General features: G+C 46.1%; 1 protein-coding gene and 3 non-coding genes across 4 annotated transcripts; 2 read left to right on the top strand and 2 right to left on the bottom strand.

Annotated features, from left to right (window-relative positions):
* The first annotated feature begins 1,008 nt into the window (after nucleotides 1-1,008).
* Nucleotides 1,009-1,119, top strand: trnal-caa (transfer RNA leucine (anticodon CAA)). The gene is made up of 2 exons: nucleotides 1,009-1,046; nucleotides 1,074-1,119. It is a non-coding gene; the product is annotated as a tRNA-Leu (tRNA).
* A 384-nt stretch (nucleotides 1,120-1,503) lies between these two features.
* Nucleotides 1,504-1,614, bottom strand: trnal-caa (transfer RNA leucine (anticodon CAA)). The gene is made up of 2 exons: nucleotides 1,577-1,614; nucleotides 1,504-1,549 (listed from the first exon to the last, which is right to left on the bottom strand). It is a non-coding gene; the product is annotated as a tRNA-Leu (tRNA).
* A 640-nt stretch (nucleotides 1,615-2,254) lies between these two features.
* On the bottom strand, nucleotides 2,255-2,365 carry trnal-caa (transfer RNA leucine (anticodon CAA)). Its single transcript has 2 exons — nucleotides 2,328-2,365; nucleotides 2,255-2,300 (listed from the first exon to the last, which is right to left on the bottom strand). It is a non-coding gene; the product is annotated as a tRNA-Leu (tRNA).
* An 8,666-nt stretch (nucleotides 2,366-11,031) lies between these two features.
* Nucleotides 11,032-13,901, top strand: LOC108928950 (uncharacterized). The gene is made up of 5 exons (XM_018743167.1): nucleotides 11,032-11,142; nucleotides 11,227-11,279; nucleotides 11,590-13,662; nucleotides 13,738-13,769; nucleotides 13,841-13,901. Exons 1-4 carry the CDS (start codon nucleotides 11,120-11,122, stop codon nucleotides 13,752-13,754), a joined length of 2,166 nt encoding a protein of 721 aa, XP_018598683.1. The 5' UTR covers nucleotides 11,032-11,119; the 3' UTR covers nucleotides 13,755-13,769; nucleotides 13,841-13,901.
* The last annotated feature ends 6,636 nt before the right edge of the window (nucleotides 13,902-20,537 follow it).

Genomic DNA, 20,537 nt, shown 5'->3' with positions numbered 1-20,537 from the left:
CGTCCCTACCCTCACCTATGGTCATCATCTCTGGGTGATGACCGAAAGAATAAGATCGCGGATACAAGCGGCCGAAACGAGTTTTCTCCGCAGGGTGTTGGGACTCACTCTCCGTGATAGGGTGAGGAGTTCGGACAGCCGGGAGGAGCTCAGAGTAGAGGCGCTACTCCTCCACATTGAGAGGAGCCAGATCAGGTGGTTCTGGCATCTGATAAGGATGCCATGCCCCTGGACACCTCCCTTTGGAGGTGTGCCAGGCACGGCCAACTGGGCCCAGGACAGCTGGAAGGATTATACCTCACAGTTGGCTTGGGAACGGTTGGGGATCCCCCAGGCTGAGCTGGAGGAAGTTGCGGAGGACAGCGGCGGCTGGGCCTCTCTGCTCTCCCTGTTGTCGCAGCGACCTTACTGGGACAAGTGGGAAAGAAAATGGATGGCTGGGTAAAAGCGTTGCTGTGCGTCAGGATGGCCGAGTGGTCTAAGGTGCCGGACTCAAGGTACGGTACCTTCCCTGCTAAAGGGCCTTCTGGTCTCTGAATGGAGGCGTGGGTTCGACTTCCACTTCTGACAGACCCTTTTGCCGGGTTATGGCTGTTACCTTATGAAAGTAGCAGGTGTGAATCCCAAGTCCTCCGGTAGTGCTCTGAGGTGAGGGTTCTACCCTGGAGGACTACGGTTAAAAACAAAAGCTGTCTGTATGTGCGGGTTCAACTCCTACTCTGACTGGGTTCTTCAAAAACTGCATCCGTCATGTCCCTCCACCGCCTCGTTTGACTCCTCTCAATGTAGAGGAATAGCGGCTCTACTCCGAGTTCCTCCTGGCTGTCTGAACTCTTCCGCCTGTGGAGAAAGCTCATTTTGGCCGCTTGTATCTGCAATCTTATTCTTTTGGTCGTTACCCAAAGTCCATGACCATAGGTGAAGGTAGGGACGTAGTTTGACCGGTAAATGGAGAGCTTCGCCTTATGGCTCAGCTCCCCTTGGATGGGCGAAGGGCTCTGTGCGTGTGTCAGGATGGCCGAGTGGTCTAAGGCGCCAGACTCAAGGCGTAGTGCCTTCCCTACTAAAGGGCCTTCTGGTCTCCAAATGGAGGCGTGGGTTCGAATCCCACTTCTGACAAAGCACTTTAGTCGATTACAGCAGTCACCTTATGAAACTAACAAGACTGAATGCCCAGTCCTGCTGCAGCACGCTGAGTTGAGGTTTGCACCCTGTAGAGCTACAGTTGAAAACCCAATCTATGGATAAATGTGTGGGTTAAGATGCTGTCTTGAGACTCCAGCTCAAATATGTAACCCAACAACCTTCAGAAAGGTGATTGATCACTTCAGTTTTGCAAGTGAAGCAACCGCGTAGGTGGATTGCAGGTCCATATATATAGACAGGTTTTGTTCTTAACCGTAGTACACAGGGTGCAACCCTCGACTCAGAGCACTACAGCAGGACTTGGGATTCACACCTGCTACTTTCATAAGGTAACAGCCATAACCCGCCAAAAGGGACTGTCAGAAGTGGGATTCGAACCCACGCCTCCATTCGGAGACCAGAAGGCCCATTTGTAAGGAAGGTACCCAACCTTGAGTCTGGCGCCTTGGACCACTCGGCCATCCTGGCATACCTCTAACCCCTTCTCGTTTGCTGTGTAAAACTACACTCTTCATATGGAAACATTTACCATTATTTCCTAGTAGAACAACAAACTTTAAACGTTATTAACGGGAATTTAACACGAACGGTCCGGTTTTAAACTCACAACCTCATTACCCATTTTGGGATTTTTAAGACTTGCTTATGTGCTTAACTTTTACCTTGTGCTTTTGGACCTCTTGTTAGCAGGACCAAGACGTGGATGCGGAAGAGTGTAGCAAAGGGGTTAGGTGTAGCGGCTTATCAGGACTGGAAGATCCTCTATTGAGGACCAGTTGTGTTGATACTTTCATAGCTCATAACCAGAGCGATGAGTTTGATGTGGGCGGCCGTAGGAAGGTCAATGCAGAGAGACGAGGAGGGGAGACACGTGGGAATGTTTCTGGGAGTCAAACGCAAGTCGTGCAGCAGCGTCCTGTATCAGCAGAAGTACAATAAACTACATTTATTCATTCAGTAAACTATTCTCTCCACAAGAGAGAATCAGGTAGTTTTCACCATATTCATACAGGGTGCAGACCTTGATTCGAAGCGCTTCAGTAGGACTTGGGATTCAGACCAGCAACTTCCATAAGGTAACAGCTGCAACTAGCGTGAGGAAGCATGTTGTCAGAAGCGGGATTCGAACCCACGCCTCCCTTCGGAGACCAGAAGACCCGTTTGCAGGGAAGGTAACGAACCTTGAGTCTGGCGCCTTAGACCACTCGGCCATCCTGACACACATCGAGTCCTCCTCTGCTGCCGATCTCATGCTCCCGGTCACAGACTGAGCTGTGACATGCAAGTTGGTTGCAAGGAATCGGTAAGATGCCGGCAAAATGCCATCAGTCAAGTGCTGAACCTTGTTGCTGTTGTTGCCTGTCACGTGCATTTCACCTTGTACTGCTACATTGCTTGTTCCGGTCTAGTATTCCATTTAAACACTTTCTGTTTGAACTAGATTGGGTGCCGGGAAAGGCCTACCGGTATCTGTCTGTTCGTCATTAACTAAAAACATTTCTTTTATCAAAGTATGACAAGTACATGTAATTGGTTGCGAAAAGTAAATGCATTTATTGTTTTTAAAAATCATTTCTGTAAACTTTTTGCTTACCATACAGCTATCTGGCATTCTGTGGTGTTCGGTACCTTGTGCTGTAAACCAGATGAGGTGAACCATCGGGGTATTTCTAGGCGGGAGTCCTTGGGCACAACCAACTAGACAGAGGTGTTTTATTGTGTAATGTGATAAATGTTTTTATAAGTTGTAACGTAGGGATATTTATAGTAGAAAATGTTTTGTATTGTTTGTATGTTTTAGTATTTATGTTGGATGTAATTTTTGGGGAAATGTACTTTGGAATAGCTGAGGCTGTTGTGGTATAACCAGAAGGGTGGAGTTACTGCTATATAAGTTTGTATTAGGGCACTAGAGGAGGTGGCCAATTGATGCAAACTTATGCAGACAGACTCTCATGCAGTAAACAGGAGAACTATATGCATTGCTGTTGATGCAAGGGGTTAAGCCCATGGCTCATAGGCCTCGTGTTCTTTGTAACTTAATGTTTGTTTTGTACTTGGCTCGAGTTAATGTGTTTTGAAGAATACCTTTTAGTAAAGGAAAATAAACCTTTTTCTTGGTCCAACTACTTCAATTCTCCACTGCTGCTTCCATCCGTCGTCCATACCCCCACACTCCCGTCTCCCCTCGCTCGTGAGCAAGACCCCAAGATACTTAAATTCCTCCACCTGGGGAATATTCTCTCCCCTTACCTGAAGGGGGCGTGCCCTCCTTTCCCGTGAGAAAACCATGGACTCAGACTTTGAGGTGCTGATCTTCATCCCCGCCGCTTCACGCTCGGCTGCAAACCATTCCAGTGCGTGTTGGAGGCAACCATGTGACGGTGCCAAAAGGACAACATCATTTGCAAAAAGCAGAGACGTCACCTTCCGACTCCCGCACGGAATGCCCTCCTGACCTCGACTGCACCGTGATATCCTGTCCATGAAAACCACAAACAGGAGTGGAGACAAGGCACTACCTTGGCGGAGTCCACACAACCACTCGGCCATCCTGACATACCTTTACCGTTTTCTCATTTGCTGTGTAAAACTACGCTCTTCATATGAAAACATTTACCATTATTTCTTAGTAGAACAATAAACTTTAAACATTATTAACAGAATTTAAAACAAACAGTCCACTTTAAAACTCACAACCCCATTACCTATTTTGAGATTTTTAAGAACTGCTCATATGTGTCAGGATGGCTGTACAGATGGGTTTTCTGCTCTCCAAATTGAGGTGTGGGTTTGAATCCCTCTCCTGACATTGCTTTAAAACTAGCAGAACTTCTCTCCATGAGGAGTACGATCTACTACCTGCTGGTCAGCAAGGTGTTATTGAACGGATCGATGTAGTGCAAGTTACTATGGGATTTGATCTCCGTATGTTTACCTGTAGTCAGTATTAATGTACCTGGTATGAAAACAAAGCTTTTAGAGTAACAGACGACCAGGCGGAACTTCGTCTCTATGGTTGAGAACATACCGAGAAATTCAGTGTTTTCTGACCAGTGTCAATGACTCTCACACACACACACACCTCTTGTCCCGAGTGGGGTGCGCTGCGACCCGGAGCCTAACCCAACTACACAGGAGGAAGAGGGGACACACCCAGGACAGGATGGGACACCAGCTTGTCGCAAGTACTACAGTCACAGAGGAGGAATTACATCGATTGAACTGACGACCTTCAATGCTCTGTAAGGCAGCTGAAAATGTGGCTGTACTGCCTCCCACTGGCCATGAGGTAGAACAGCAGCCCAAATGTGGCATTAATGTTTCATGAACCAACATCCTTCTCCGAAGTCACTGAGAGGGTTACGATACCGCTTCACCTACTGGTGCAGCAGTATGTTTCTTCCCAGATCGAGATGACAACTTTAACTACAGCAGGATTTGGACATCAGATTTCAGAAGTCAAAGGTCAAACCCTAGTAATACCCACTGCCTGATTCCTACTACAGCACAGTACTGCCACCATATGGGGTGTTTCACTTCATCACTTTGTTTTGTATTCATTTATTTAGCTGAAGCTGTAACCCACCAAAGGGCTATGTCAGAAGTGGGATTCAAACCCACAACCTTTGGATCCAAAGGCAACAGCTATAAACATGACACAGCTTGATTTTCTGTTACAAGAGACAATGTACATGAATGACAGGTCAGTAACAGGAAGGTTGGAAAAATTTCTAGCTATTGATCACTGAAGTGTAATCATATTGATGAAGGTTCTCAATGTTTGTCTGTTAGAGGACTCAGCCATGATGACAAACCCCACACTCAGGAAAGTGTCAGGAATGGAATTCAAACCCATGCCTCTATTCAGAGACCAGAAGTCCCACATGAAGAGAAGGAATTGGACCTTGAGTCTGGCACTTTAGACCACTCAGCCACCCTGACACACTACTGTCTAACAAGTGTAACAAGTAAATTCCAGTAGGTTAACAGTTTGAATCCTAACTGCTCATTTTGAAATACGTACATAAATAAAAAAGCTTACACTGTATGTACTTGTATTTATTTAACTCCAAAGAAATGTACATTTCAGAGGAGAAGAACATTTGAAACATATTGTCTTCATTATAAATAACGCTGCTCTTGCTCAAAGCAGTGTAGGGTCACACAAAACCACTGAGTACTGAACCTATGTCTGTCAGGATAACTGAATGATCTTAGGGTAAGAGGTTAGGGGGGTTTCAACTTGAGGTTCAGGATTTTCTCACTGAATGGCTGTTATGCCTTTTGGATAGAGGGTTGGGTTCAAATCCTGCTTATGACAACAGAAGAAGTGGCATGAAAGTGATTACAGCTAAAGGCCTTCTGAAAGCGGTGGGTCTGAATCCCACATCCTGCTGTACTGCTTGGAATCAAGGTATGTGCTGTGAAGTAACACAGTGAAAACTCCCAGGCTGTGTAAATGGACAAATTGGTGTAAAACACATGAACATGGTAGGTTGTTCTGGGTAAACTGGTTTCAGTTTAATGTAAACCTTATGATAAGGTGCGTTAAAGCAGGAGGGATTTGTACCTGGCTATGTCAGGTCAAGGTTCTATCCTGTAACCACATGGCATCCCCATTGGAGAAGAGAGCCACTTTGCTTTTTTTTGGCATTTTTACAAATGCCAATTCCTAACTTTTAAAACCTCGTCAGAAGTGGGATTTGAACCCCCACCTCTATTCAGAGACCAGAAGGCCCAATTACAGGGAAGAGAAAGTATCTTGAGTCTGGCACCTTAAACCACTCAGCCATCCTGACACACCACTAACCCTCTTCTCATTTGCTGTGTAAAACTACACTCTTTATATAAGGAAAACTATAACACACACACACACACACACACACACACACACACACACACACACACACACACACACACACACACACACACAGCCTGAACCACTTATCCCATACAGGGTCACAGTGAGCCGGAGCCTAACCCGACAACACAGGGCACAAGGCTGGAGGGGGAGAGGACACACCCAGGACAGGACGCCAGTCCATTGCAAGGCATCCCAAGCGGGACTCAAACTCCAGACCCAACAGAGAGCAGGACCTGGTCCAACCCACTGCACCACTGCGCCCCCTCAATCTAATAATATTTATAATTAAAACAATAAACTTTAAACATTTCAATTAACAGCACTGAAACTGAACATTGAGTATTTAAAGTCACAACCCCATTACCAATTTTGGGATTTTAAAGGGGGGTTAGTGGGTGGCAGTGTGGCAAGTGGTCTAAGGCACTGGGCTCAAGGTTCAATACCTTCCTTACAAAGGGGTCTTTTGATTTCCGAGTGGAGGCATAGGGTCGAATCCCCCTTCTGACAACTGTTTGAATGGGTGATATGGAAGGACGAGGTTCTGGGCTCTAGTCCCACACTGACCAAGAAATTGTGTAGTTTTGTCAGAAGAGGTAACTGGCTACACGGTGTGTTCATGTCCAGTTAAACTAGTGTCTTTTAGCGGCCGAGCGAAGCGCGTGTCTGTGGTCCCCATTTCTCATCGAAAAGATCAAAGCCTGGCACGCGACCCGTTAGCTGCCGCATCCGTCGCACGCGGCACTTTTCCTTGAATCATCAATTTTGGGCCAGGGTGCATAATTAAAACATTTTTAATCCCAACCAAGTGATGCAGAAGAAGAGCGCGCGGTCTACTCCTCCCACGTGCTCCACACGCACCTTCCTCGTGTCCCCGTCAGGGACCTTGTGGGGTCCGAGCCTCCCCACCCGACGCTGATCTTCGTGGGCTGAGAGGCGCAGGACGGTGGGGTCCGAGGAGGAATCTCCGGAGACGCACGTGCCAAGTGCGCGGAAGTGGCTCGTGTGTCGCGGCGCGCGCTCATGCGTTTATTATTTCTTTTTCTAGGACCTGGCTTCAGAGGAATGATCATCATGTCTGTCGGAAATGTGTTGACATTCGGACTTCTGCTCGGTGGCTTGATGTCCTTCGCGGTCTCGCACGGTAGGCGTCTGCATCCCGCGTGTTTATTTTGCGTCCCTTTCCACGTTCATTAGAATACACGTGCGCATGAAAAAGCAGATGAAAATCCATCAGCATAAACTGTATGGGACACACACTTCTGGGCAGTGGGAGTGTGTGTGTGTCACACCGCTTAATGCGCGAGAACAGCGCGAGCAGCTGGATTAATTCTCACCGATTATTTTTTTATTATTACCGCTGCCCGCTAATTATTCCTTCTGGAAGATTCCGCGAGACCCGATTGAGAAGTTTTTCTTCCATTCGTGCATTTTGACAGCGCAGCAACTGTACCGAACAGCCTGGTGCGGATCATCTGCGCGACCAACTACGGACCAGTGCTGCTGCTGAGGATAATAATACTAATAGTAATAATAATAATAATAATAATAATAATTAATGGTAGTGGATACAGGGCTGTTCTTCTTACACACAGTTAATCCTGTTTAGTTATTCATGGGTGTGAACCCTCCACGCTCTTGGCCGCTAATTATGAATACTGTGGTCATGAGCAGGGTACACATGGTCTCTTCTACAGCTCCACCCCTAGGGGGCAGCACGGGCTTAATTAGATGGTGTTATGACCAAAGGGTTACAAGTTCAAATCCCACAGGGTGCTTACAGCCTAGTGCTGCTACTTCCCATAAATCACACACCCATTATCTGAAGTAGGGTCACAGCAAACTGGAGCCTAACACAGGGCACAAGGGGACATGCTGAGGACAGGGCCCCAGCCCATCATTTACATTTATTCATTTAGCAGACGCTTTTGTCCAAAGCGACGTACATCTCAGCAAAAGTGCAATTTATGCATTACATTGAGAGAAGGAGACATAGCTGCAGACATGAAAGTCTCAGGCAAACCTAGTTCGTTCCCTACCGCTTGCTACACCGAGGTTCATCATTCCAGTAGGTGCATAAGACAAATCCCGATACCCTCCCACCAATTTTTTTTTTTTTTTAAATATTATAAGATACACAAATGAGCAGAACAATACCAGAGTAATGGCTGAATAAAGGTTGTATCTGGGGATGCTTCTGGAGACACGATGTGTGAACAGTTACATCATAGATGAGCTGGAGAGATCTTGGGTGAAGTGGATCTGGAAAAGGTGGGTTTTCAGACCCTTCTTGAAAACAGACAGAGTTTCTGCAGTTCTGAGTGACAGGGGAAGGTCATTCCACCACAACGGACCCAGAACCGAGAACCTCCAAGCTTTGCCTTTTGTGCACGGGACCACCCAGCAAGCAGAAGTAGATAAGCAAAGGGGCCTGACTGGGGTGTACCGGTTGATCAAGTCCTGTAAATAGCTGGGAGCAGCTCTATTGATCTAGTGCCATCATAAGGCACCCCAAGCAGGACTTGAACCCCAGACCCACTAGAGAGTAGGCCCCAGCCAAACCCGCTGCATCACCGCACCCTCTCTAGCAACACCACGAAGACTGAATTCCTTTGAGTTCCTGCTAATCCTAGAAGAGCATCCTGCATATTCAGATTAAACTGCAACACTGCCAGTGGCGTGAATTATTAATGTTTTTTTTATCTGACACCCTTGACTTACAATGTTAACTTAAAATTATTTACCTCTTCATAAAGCTAGGACTTATTACCCTGTCAGTTCAGGCAAAGTACCTTGATCAGGGGTACTACAGTGGGATTCAGACTAGGAGCATTGAGATGGTAAGGTAAAAGCCTGCACTACGGTACCACCTGCTTCTCATCTTTTTTAAAAACAGGGCACATGTTAAAGACACTAATGTTGCTTGACTCCAGTATTTTCTTTTTTATGATTTTTCCTGACATCTGACCCCCTGCCAGAAGAGTTTAGGAGATAAGCCGGAAAGGGATGCGATGACCTTTGCGAACCTCTGGCCTCTCCTTCTGCAGGGAATGCCGGTCGTAAGCCTGACACGAACCCCCGGTCCAGGGGCACTGTGGGCGAAGGGGGTCTCCAGTCAGTTTTGGACAGCACCGTGTCCCCTGCCTTGGGCGCAACCATCATAATCATCCTCACGGTGATCGTGTCGGGCAGCGCCTACCTCTGCTTCCTCAAGTACGTATGCGCCGGCTGCTGCAGGACCGCCCAGGTAGCGCCCAGCAATCACCCGGACCCCAGCAGGGCCGAGGAGCAGGTGTAGGGGCTGAGCACTCTGTGTGTGCGTGCATGTGAGTGAAACTGTGTCCCAGCTTCTTAAATGGATTAAAAGATGGGAACTGTTAATAAAGGACTGAACTAGTAATCGCGGGTAACCAGCGTTTGCGGTACTCGGTGTCATTAAGTTAACCGATGTCATTGGGTGTCATCGATGGTCGATCATTGTTATGTCTATTTAGTGTACCTGCACTGTACAGTCTGCATCTGTTCAATGGCCAGGTTGTTCTTTATTTGTAAGTTACAACTTGAGTTTTATTAATCTGCCACATCAACCTGTAAATTTGATTTTTTTTCCAAGTTGTTTTTGCTGCCCACTAGTGGCCGGTCTGTGAAATTTTTATTGTTTGTGCAATTCCAGTAATATGCAATAAATAATCACATTACACAAGTGTAGAATGAATGTTTTCATGTGTTTCCTGACCCTGGGGTCATTTAAAGACTGAAAACACTCATGACAGCGTCAAACTTTTATTTCACATATTTTGCGATGCACCGGGACACATCATCACTGAGGTAATCTGGGGTCAAGGGGCATTTCAGGTTTTTCAACATACCCCCACCCACGTTACCTGGCCAGTGTTGATCAGACCCCAGCTGATGTCCAGCTAGGGTTAAAAAGCATACATTTAATCAAGTGATTTTCTCAGTGATTCCACACTGCTCAGTGTCGTTATGGTAACCGGTGTCACAATGCTGCTGATGGGATGTTATTGCTGTGTGCATTTACTGTACATGTGGTGTACACATCACATCTGCTTAATGGACACAGCACATTCTGAGAAAGTTGTCTGATAAGTGAATCCTTTCTTTTAATTAGTTTAACTTGGAAAAATTAGGACACATTTCCAGACCACGTGGCTCCCATTCACACAGCATGGTCATTTTTACACCACCTCTTCAGACTGAATACCTTGATTAAGGGAAGTTCAACATGAGTGGGACTAGATCCTGGAGCCATCATAACACAAGGCCCAAAGTGAGATGCTACCCACTGCCTCATCATGTCCGCTGCTCCTGTAACATTGTATTAAGATTTGCATTGTTTCCCACACGGAGCATCTGAAAATATCTTATTATATAATGGAAGAGTTTGAAATGTATACGGTCATATCAGCATCTCAGGATTGCTCTGATATTTTTTCATCTAAGTGATGTAATGATGTACCCAAAATTAAGAGGAAGACAAATGAAAACCCAGAACAAATGTACAGGTGTGTTCCATTGTAAAGCACATTGTTCTTCTGACCACCTTTAACACAGAGGTGAGGAATTTAATTTAGTCATGACAGGCAACCTATCACATCGTTAAAATTACCTCTTTACATGTTTTATTATGCATGACTGAACTTTGGACTTGGCAAAACACATTTCTCAAATTTATTCATCAGCTCATTTTCTCAGCGACTGTGACTTGGGGCTGGGAATCACTGCTCCTCTTGCCACCTGAACCACGGTGGCGTCTCAACTCAGAACGAAGCTAAAACACTCTTTTGACATGGTCAGCAATATTAAAATGTGAGTCACTTTCAAGAAATTGTCCATATTACATGGGTCACCCTTTCCAGTTGGTAGCTTTCAGGCAATCTGCGCAACTCTTCTCTCACATTAAGGCGAATGCTTGGCAATCAGCGGTTTCCATGGTTACCAGCTGATCCCAATTATTCCTCCTACAAAAGGATGGAGCACGCAGCAGTCAGTGAGTGTGTGCAGGGTGATTTGGGGGATTGGTGTGTAGTGCTTAGTGGCTGAAGCTGATGGTTACAGCTTGAGTTTGGTGCTCCTGGAAGCTGAACAATGGCTTTTGGACTGTGCTTACTGTGAGTTTGTGTTGCTGTAGTCCTATAGTAGTTAACTATGTTCTAGGAGGTGTACTTATGAAATTTTTTTTTTAAACTTTTCAGGCTACTTTTGTTGGTGGTAACAGTACCTGTATGTCATGTTGATGCTCAGAAAGGTAAGAGGGTTAAATGCTTAACTTCAGCTGCCAAACATGTCTGGACTTGAACTTTGAATTAAAGTCACTTGTAACTAATGTAATGGGCTGTATCTCTAGTTCTGGGCTGTATCTTAAAAATCTCTGCTTAATTTACAAAGTCTGAATTCTAGTAATGGGTAGAATTAATGAAGGTTAAACAGATTGTTAATGAAAGTCATAACATGAGCTTCCACTGTACAAGCAGGCTAAAGTTCTTTTCCTCAACAAGAGGGAAAAACCATAAGTGCTCTTGCTATGCATAACAAGCAATTGTTCTTGTGTTTAACAGGTAGCTTTCATCCCCTGAGAGATGCTGGAGTCCCTGTTGATGTGTCTAGTTACTTGCAGAACAGACCATCCAACTGCCTTATTGAGCCTAACAAACTTGCCCAATATGCTGCTGCTGCCCAAAGTGGTTCTAGCACCCAGTTTTCCAACCAGAACATTGGAACCCATAGCAGCTCAAATACTGTAACTAATGTTGGGAATTCTTGGGGCATGAACTCTCAGGGTGGTTTGGGGTCTTTACAGAGGAACCTTCCTACTACAGGTTCCTGGGTAGACTATGATTCTGATGCTAGTCAGAGCAATAGTGGCTCTAGGCTGTCTGCTGGTACTTGGCCGGTATATGGTCTACCCCCAAACATCCATGTTACAAAGCCTGCCTTGACAAATGCTGGCTCTCGTCATGCCCAGAGTTCCCCAACTAGTTATCCTGGTCAGACTGTAATTCCCCAGGCTGGCTTTGCATCTGCCCAGCATCATGTGAGTTCTGCACATAGTGGCTTTGGGCCTGCTCACACTAACTTTATTCCTGTTTGGAGTGGTTTGGGCTATCAAGGTGGATTTGGTACGCATGCTGTAGGTCCACATGGTTTTCCTTTTGGCCATAGTGTGGGTGCTACACAAGGAGGCTATGGCTCTTCCCCAGCTGTAGGCTTATTCACTGGTTTGAGTCCTGACCAGAGCAACTTGGGTTCTAAACATGGTAGACCTAGTTTGGGTCAGAGGGTAGTGAGCAGTGGCTTGCCTCCTGCACAGAGTGCTTATGGCTCTTTCCAGGGTACTGGTCTTCAGGGTGGCTTGGTTTCTGTGCCAACTCATGGCATTGTGTATCCTGGCCAACTTGCTAGTAGCACAATGCCTGCTTACAGACAACTTTCCACTAACCTCTTGCCTGGGTATGTTCTAGGCTCAACCAGTGTTCCTTCAAACAGCTTTGGCTTGACTTCTGCTCAGGTTGCAGGGGACCAGAGTGGTGTTGCTACTCATGACATAGGGTGTCGGGCAGGTCATGGTCCTGCTCGCACCACTGTCCCCCATGTAAGCTCAGGGCCAATACATTTTTTGGCACCTGCCCCAGTTGCAGCTTCCCAGGTTGACTTGCTGCCTTTGCAGGGCAGCCATGGTTCTAGGCAGCCTGTACAATCCCAGGGCAACTTCTTACTAGGTAGTCAAGGTGGAATGGCTTCTGCTGCTCACACAGAGCAGCAGGATGACTTTGGCTTGTCCCAGGGTGGCTATGGTTCCATGTGGACTCCAGCTAGGCTTTTGACCAATCAAGTTGATTGTATTTCCAAGCCTGCTGTTGACTTGACTTATGCTAACCCAAGCCCCACACTTGGTTGGCATCCTCTTGGTTCAGTTTCCACTAGAATATGGCCTGTCTCAAGTAGGTCTCCTTCTGGTCAGACAGGAGATGTTGGTACTTACAACTACCAGGGCAATTTAGGAACCCCACAAACTTCTAGTTCTTACAAGGGTGGCTATATTGCAGGACAAACTCCTGGCCTTCTGGGTTCAGCCCAAAGAACTTCAGCAAAGGAATTTAAGCCAGCCTCTAGCTACCTGTGGCCCACACTGAGCTTGAGCTCAAGCAGCTCTAATCCCCTGCCAGTAGCAAGTGGTGCAGAATTGGTTTGGTCCAGTTCTCAAACTGGGGCTGGCTTTTCTCCCAGTGGAAGAAACCTGGGAGCTTTGGGTTTATTTCAGTCCAGAGGCCCCCATGTAAGCTCTGGATGTGTTCCAGGCACCTCTGGACCTTCACCAAATGCAAGGTCTTCAGGCAACATTGGTCTTTCCCGGACTGTGTTATCACAAGATGCTTTGGCCTCTCAGGGAGGCTCCCTAGCCCAGTCTTCTAGGTTCCATAGTGGTTCTGCTGCACAAGGGGCTTATGGCCAATCTGCTACAGCTTCCTCCAGCAGGTTGGCCTCTGCCCTTGGACTCTCTGCACCTCAGGGTGGCTTTAGCTTGGATTCTAGACATACTGTAAAGACTGTTCCAAGTACCAGCTTGGGCCATGCAACAGACCTCCATACAATTGATGGTCCCATGAAATTTGTTCACAGCAGTATGCCAGGTAATATATGGAATTGCATATGAATATTTCATTCAAAATTGTATGAAACTAAAATGGTTTTGCTCCTGTCAACAGGCAGAGTTCCCACATGAAAGTCTTTCTTGATGGTAAGAAGCAAATTCCCTTGTTTTAGATTAACATACCTATGATGTGTTGCTAATTCCAATTTTGTTGACAGCCTCCACATCGACTGGTGTCCATATTCCTGCTGTGACTGAGTTGGCGTCTAATAAATGGTTGAGCCTCAACTTTGTAGTTCAGCTGATTAATTTCTACTTTAAGTGATATCTACACAAACTCATGACCTCCACTGGTGCCAATTTGTACCTCCTTAAGGGGTGGTCCACTAACCCTATGGGCTTCAGGTACTTAGGAGCAGTTCAGATGGTAAACGGTCCACTTCACATGCACAGATGACTTGAGGGCAGGAACTCAACACTGGGCTCTCGTTCAAGTCATGAACGTCACCTACATGTTCCAGAACTGAACATATTAAAATGCAGTGTGGGTCTTTAAACCATTGACTCCTGATTTAAAATAACTAAATGTGTAATAGTTTAAACACCCACCTGTAAGTATCAGCTGGGTGAAGCTGTAGGGACTTGAGTGCAGTAGTTTACTGTAACTATAGCCTTTAGCAGAAGGGGGCAGACTGAGACCAGTAATAGTCATACACCCCCCCCCATACCTTCCTGTTGTAAGGGAATGCCCTTGTCTCTGTAAGCCAGCAGTTCATTTGGTCTCTGTCAACAGGGCTCAACCTTAGCTACCTACTGGTGTATGGAGCTAACAAAGCCTCTGCAGTCTTCTCATGTACTAGCCAGCTCCCATAGCCTAGCCATGGGTAATGGGACTTATATATAATTTTTTTTTTTTTTTTTTTTTTGGGGGGGGGGGTGAAATGTGAGGGGTTGGATTCCCTTAATAGAAAAATTGGATTTCTGCTTTCACAGTAAGTGGCAAGTTGATTAACTAGATTGCTAGGTTCCATGGGGGAGAATCCTGCCTGTTCAATAATAGCTGAGAAGAGCTTCCTTGGTGTGAAGAAATTCACATTGATGGCAAATTCTTAGCGCTGTGTTAAATGGTGAATGGGATGGGTTGATGTACACACTTTCATCAAATGATGTATGGATTTGCTGAATTACAGAATTGGATGTATGGGGGGAGGGGTGGAAGACTTCATTTCTCAGTGAATCTCTTTCCTGTATGATACATGTCTACAAGAACAGCCTACATAAGTGTTTATCACTTCAGGGAGTATGAAAGCTTGACTTGTGAGCCAAGTCTACATTCTACTGGTGCAGCATTTTCTGATCAAGTTCCTGAAGTGTTTCATAAACCGCATAGTGATGTGTTGGGTTTCTCCCACAGCAGGTGTCAGTTTGTTTCTGACATACTTTATTGTTGCAAGCAAGGTTTGCTCAGGGTTCTTCCTGGTGTGTATGTGTATGGGTTTTTACCCATGCATTTTTTTTTTTTTTAATGGGGGAGGATGAAATTTGGCTGTCAGACTACATAAGTACATGACAAATACTGCTGTTTTTGTACTTGGTTTCTATACTTTGCGCCCCACACCAGTCTGGCTCTATGTGAAAAGCAGCATGTATTGGAAGTTGGATACTTTTGCACCAGGTCTGTTAGGTCTTCATGTGGCTCACTGTACACTTGACCTGTGGGATGTCTCCGCATGAGGCCGAGGGGGGGGTTTCGCCGCACTCTGTCTGTATACAGCTCACCGATTTCACGTCTGAGAAATAGAAGATGAGGTGGTGTTTGCAGCTTTTTGATGAAAGCCGTCTTTGTGTGTGAGCCGAGCAGCGTGGGGCTGGGACCCGGTTACCAGCTGGGGGACGACTGACAGAGGCACTTAGCCTGATGCTGGGCAGGCCGTGTCTACCAAACAGAGCTTCCTCTGGCTGCTGGGGCCGGGGGGGCGGATGGAAGCGATGGCGCTGTGGTAGGCACCAGAGACATAGCAGAGGTGGTGGGCAGGGGAGGGGGGGACTGGCAAAATCTATAATAAAAAGCCTCTTCTTGCTCTGGGCCAGTGTTAGAATTCTGGCACCGCTGGACACCCCTTGGCCTTCTGTCTCTATGTTAATAAAGACACACATATATATAATGACATTTTATTTTAGATACTGGTGCATGGAGATTATGAAGGAAAAATGAAACAAGCTTAAATGTTATGCCATTACAGCACTTTATTTAGCAGATGCTTTTCTCCAAAGCGACTTCCAATGAACTCTGTAGTGTTACCAGCCCACACACCTTATTCACTGCGGTGACTTACACTGCTAGATACATTACTTACACTGGGTCACTCATCCATGGAACACACACACTCTCTGTCACTCTCACACTATGGGTGAACCTGGTCAACATGTCTTTGGACTGTGGCAGGAAACCAGAGCACCTGGCGGAAACCCACGCAGACACAGGGAGAACATGCAAACTCCACACAGACCGAATAGAGGTCAAACCCACGTCCTCTCGCACCACCCAGGTGCTGTGAGACAGCCGTCCCACCTTGTAAATGTATTTACAAGACCGTGGTTGGTTAGGGGAACAAATACCACATACCTGCTGTACAAATTATTTACTACGTAGACCAAGAGTTGGTTTCACTGGAATACTACCTATATATAGTTGCAACACTTGGAAGAAACAGTGTGTGATGATTCATGTGATGTTTACATAATATAGTGTCAGATCTTCAACTTTTGGAAAAAGCTATTTTTTTAATATTATACAGTGTTTTCCATTGAGGTTTTTTTTAAATAGAAATTTCAATATTTTTGTAACAAAATTTCGTACCTTTATGTAAGGTGTATTTCATTATGAACCGGGTGCTATCCTTCTGCTGGGAGCCACGTTTGACCCGAAATAAGGCGCCCAGGGAAGACCTGCCCTTACAGACGCATCCGTGGCAAATGTTCAGGATCTCCGCAGCATCTTCGTTTTGCATGTACCTCCTCCCTCAGTTATGACGTGGATATTTTCCTGTGTGTAACGTTAAGGGTTTCTTGTTCTTGTTGGGAACAGGACATCATCGGAACCACAGCCTTATTTCCTGAGTTTAAAAAGTTTTATTTTTGCAATGACGTTTTTTTTTCTGATCATTTAGTCAGTTCTTTTCTCCAGTGATTTACTCTCCATTTTTACTGTATGTAAATACAGCAGGAAGTGAGATTAAAACCCACATCCACTGTCACCTGCAGTTATGAGCCACAGGAAGCTGGTCTTAAAACCTCGAGGTATTTAGTGCAACGACCTTTTCAAAGGCCACATGGTGACCATCAACAGCCCCAGACCATCGCGGACTCGGAAGAGGCTGTTATCTAGTCCCTGTGTGTTGGTAAATGTCTCAGTGGTCATTCCACAGGAGGACCCAATAACTAAGTGTTCCGAGCCAGTGGTTTTATTTCCAGGCAAACATGGCAGACGAGATGCCCTTTTGGGACTCAAAGTCCATCTCAGGTGGTCTTTTCAGATAAGATAACCCTAGAGCCCGAAGCCCTCAGGTGTTCTGTTTGACCTGCCGTGAGTTTCCACTCTAATAGCATCTAATCGCAGGCTGGAGAGTGTGTGCGTCTGGTGCTGATCCACATCTACGTTTACAAATGGCCAGAGGCGACTTGTTTAAGGGTGAGCTTCTGCTGTGTTTCTTTGTGTATGTGCATTGCTCTTTCACCTTGCGTGCTTGAATAGGAATAAAAGATAAGCAGTGATGCATTCTGGGAAACGGAGGCTCTCGGGGCCTCGTCTCTAAACCCTCCTCGCTCCGGGACAAGGACCTCATCGGGCAAACGAGCGTGGTCGTGCACATCTGAGGACGTCCTCCGAATGCCTCTGTTTCAGGCGGGAGAAGGACGTGTGAACAAGAGGTGCAAATTTACCTGTTGGACACTTTCCGCTGAGACAGCGACTTTTTACTCCGTTTCTCACGCTGATTTACCTGTTTGTAGAGCAGGGCAGTTTTTACTTCATCAGTTCAAAGTAAGTGCCCTGAGCTGAAGCGCTAAAGCAGGATCAGGCACTCGAACCCAAGTCCTTCAGTCTCAGATCAATGACCCTAAACGCTTCACTTCTTACGGAATTTTTATTTTCTCTACCCAACAAACGTGGCTCTTCTCTAAACTTCATTTCCCTGAACCTGAATAACTTGCTTCCCCTCAGCGCCAGTTTGGTAACGCTGTTTGATTGCCTGTGTGTTCAGCTTTGGAATTCTTGTGGAATAAAACTGCTGTCTGTGTCTCATTTTTTCGCCCCGTGTTTGCCTTGGGTGCCCTTGTGGCTGAAACGACTTCCTGTTTGGCGTCGCGCCAGAGCCCGGAAGGTGCCAGAAGTCCGTCTTTGCTGCCCGCCCTCCTCTGACGGACGGCAGTGTGCGGAGAGGGCCGCAGGGGGATGGAACAAGGGGCGAGGGCTTGCTTTGTGGCAGCGCCGATGAATCCCATAAGTTCAGCCTGCGGTTCCTCCCGCTGTTCACTTAACTACCGGGTTCTATGAATAACCGATAATGAATCCGCCCAGCAGGTCCGTCACGTCGGTGTTCCTCACGCTGACTGTCTTTGGGTCCTCCAGCAAATATCTGTGAATGTTCATGGCTGGAATGGAAGACTCGGCAAGCGGGGAAAAACTTTCGAACGTGTGTGAACAAGCCCACTGGCAAAGCAGCGAGAGCTGCGAGCCCTGCAGGCTTGGCATGACCTCTGACCTTTGGAAGCAGAAGGTCGGAGCTTATGTGCTCCATTTCCCTGCCACATTTCCATCTGTTTCATTAGCAGGCGCTTATGAAGCGACGTACAGCTAGGATTAAACAAAAATGTATCAACACCCGAGAGACAGACATGGGGTTCAGGAAGTACAGTTTGTGAAACTCCACCATCTGAACCAACATACATTGCGAGCAGCTACATGTAGAATTAAAAGGTAATTAAAAAATAATTTTACAGGTAAAGTGGTTATGGTTTATGGCGCAGACTGGAAGCCAGGAGAAAAGTGGATCTCGAAGAGATGTTTTGAGATCCTTCTTGAAAATTGAGAGGGATTCAGCAGCTCTGAGGGATAGAGGGAGGTTGGAGACAGAACCAGAAAACTTTGTGCATTTGATTTTGGATCTCTTGTGCATGAGACCACCAAGCAACCACAGGTGGAGGAACGTAGCGGTCTGTTGGGGGGGGTTGTGAGTGACCAGATCTTGCAGGTATCAACTGAGGAAGCAATGAGTCCTGAGATTTTTGAAAAAATTTTTTGGCATTTTTAGGTGTTGTATATTTCCTGACGGGGGTGCAGTGGCGCAGTGGGTTGGACCACAGTCCTCCTCTCCAGTGGGTCTGGGGTTCGAGTCCCGCTTGGGGTGCCTTGTGACGGACTGGCGTCCCGTCCTGGGTGTGTCCCCTCCCCCTCTGGCCTTACGCCCTGTGTTGCTGGGTGGGCTCCGGTTCCCCGTGACCCTGTATGGGACGAGCGGTTCAGAAAATGTGTGTGTGTGTGTGTGTATATTTCCTGAATATTGAGTATTCATAGTACGCAACACTACAATGTGGCCTGATTTTAACATGTTTATGTAATTGTGTGAAATGTGCTGTCCTCTCACTCTGTGTGTGTGTGTGTGTGTGTGTGTGTGTGTGTGTGTGTGTGTGTGTGTGTGCTCGCGCAAATACCCGCTGTACACGTTTGAGCGTTAATCCTCTGAATAGTGTGTGTGACCCAGCCCCCCCATGGAGAGTTTGTTTGTTGTTTGTGTTTCTAAGAAAGGTGGAATTTAACCTCTCTGGGTGTCTCTTACGGCACAATAATGATGGAAATGAGCAGTTATGATAACACAATGGCAGCATAACAACAGATTAATAACTGCTGTTCCCACTTCACCGATAACACGTTTCCATTTGTCCTTTTGTTACATTTATGGACACATTCAGCCCTCATGCTCTGTACACACAGAACAGACTGCTGAGCTATTTGGATTTTCTGCATCATTGAGAATATGAAATGTACAGTTCCCAGGTAACTTTCTTTATAGTACTAGTAGTAATAATAATAAACATATATCTGCTTTAGACAGCCATTTGTGGCAGTGTTCTTTTTTTCCTTAGACCAGAGGGATGCTTTTGTGCCCCAAACAAGGTTTCTTTATTATCACACAATTAGCCACATGATTTCTGGATTATAGCCCATTTCTCTTACCACGGTAGAACAGAATCTCCAGTCCTTATAGTCAGTTTAGCGAAATAATTGAGTGAGAAAAGCAAATCACTTATGGTCTGCCTTGTTGGACAAATGGAAATGTAGTTATGAAACAAATGCATCCATAGTTTTATTGATGACTTGTTTTTGAAGGTCAGATGAAGGAACTTTTATATCAATAACCTCTTCATTTTGGATCAGGCTAAAAATTATTACTGTTCGCTTGGCTGATCCCTTTATCGAAAGCGACCCTCGCTGTCGGAAGTGGTTCAGTACATTTACATTTACATTGTGCTCATTTAACAGACGCTTTTCTCCACAGCGACTTCCGTGGAGCACTGTGTCGTAGACAGTGTACCCACAGAACACACACACACACACACACACACACACACACACACACACACACACACCTTATTCACCCAGTGCCAGTTACACTGCTTACAATGAGTTACTCATCCATTTGCCAGTGAGACACTCTTCTTCCACGCACACACAATACATTTGTCCCTGTACGTTTTCTCCTTGTTTTTGGCAGATGAAACTAACCAGGTTTACTTTCACCAAGTTTAGTTACAACAGTGTCTGTAAGCTGTCAGATGTGCGTTTTTACCACATATTGGCCCCTCAAGGATCACGGACAACCTTGCTGCCTACGTACCTGAGTACAGGTAACTCGG

The sequence above is a fragment of the Scleropages formosus genome, chromosome 14 (assembly GCF_900964775.1).
Source record: "Scleropages formosus chromosome 14, fSclFor1.1, whole genome shotgun sequence".
NCBI classification, from domain to species: domain Eukaryota; kingdom Metazoa; phylum Chordata; class Actinopteri; order Osteoglossiformes; family Osteoglossidae; genus Scleropages; species Scleropages formosus.
The sequence above is the reverse complement of the archived record's forward strand: the minus strand, read 5'-3'. Positions and strand labels throughout refer to the sequence as shown.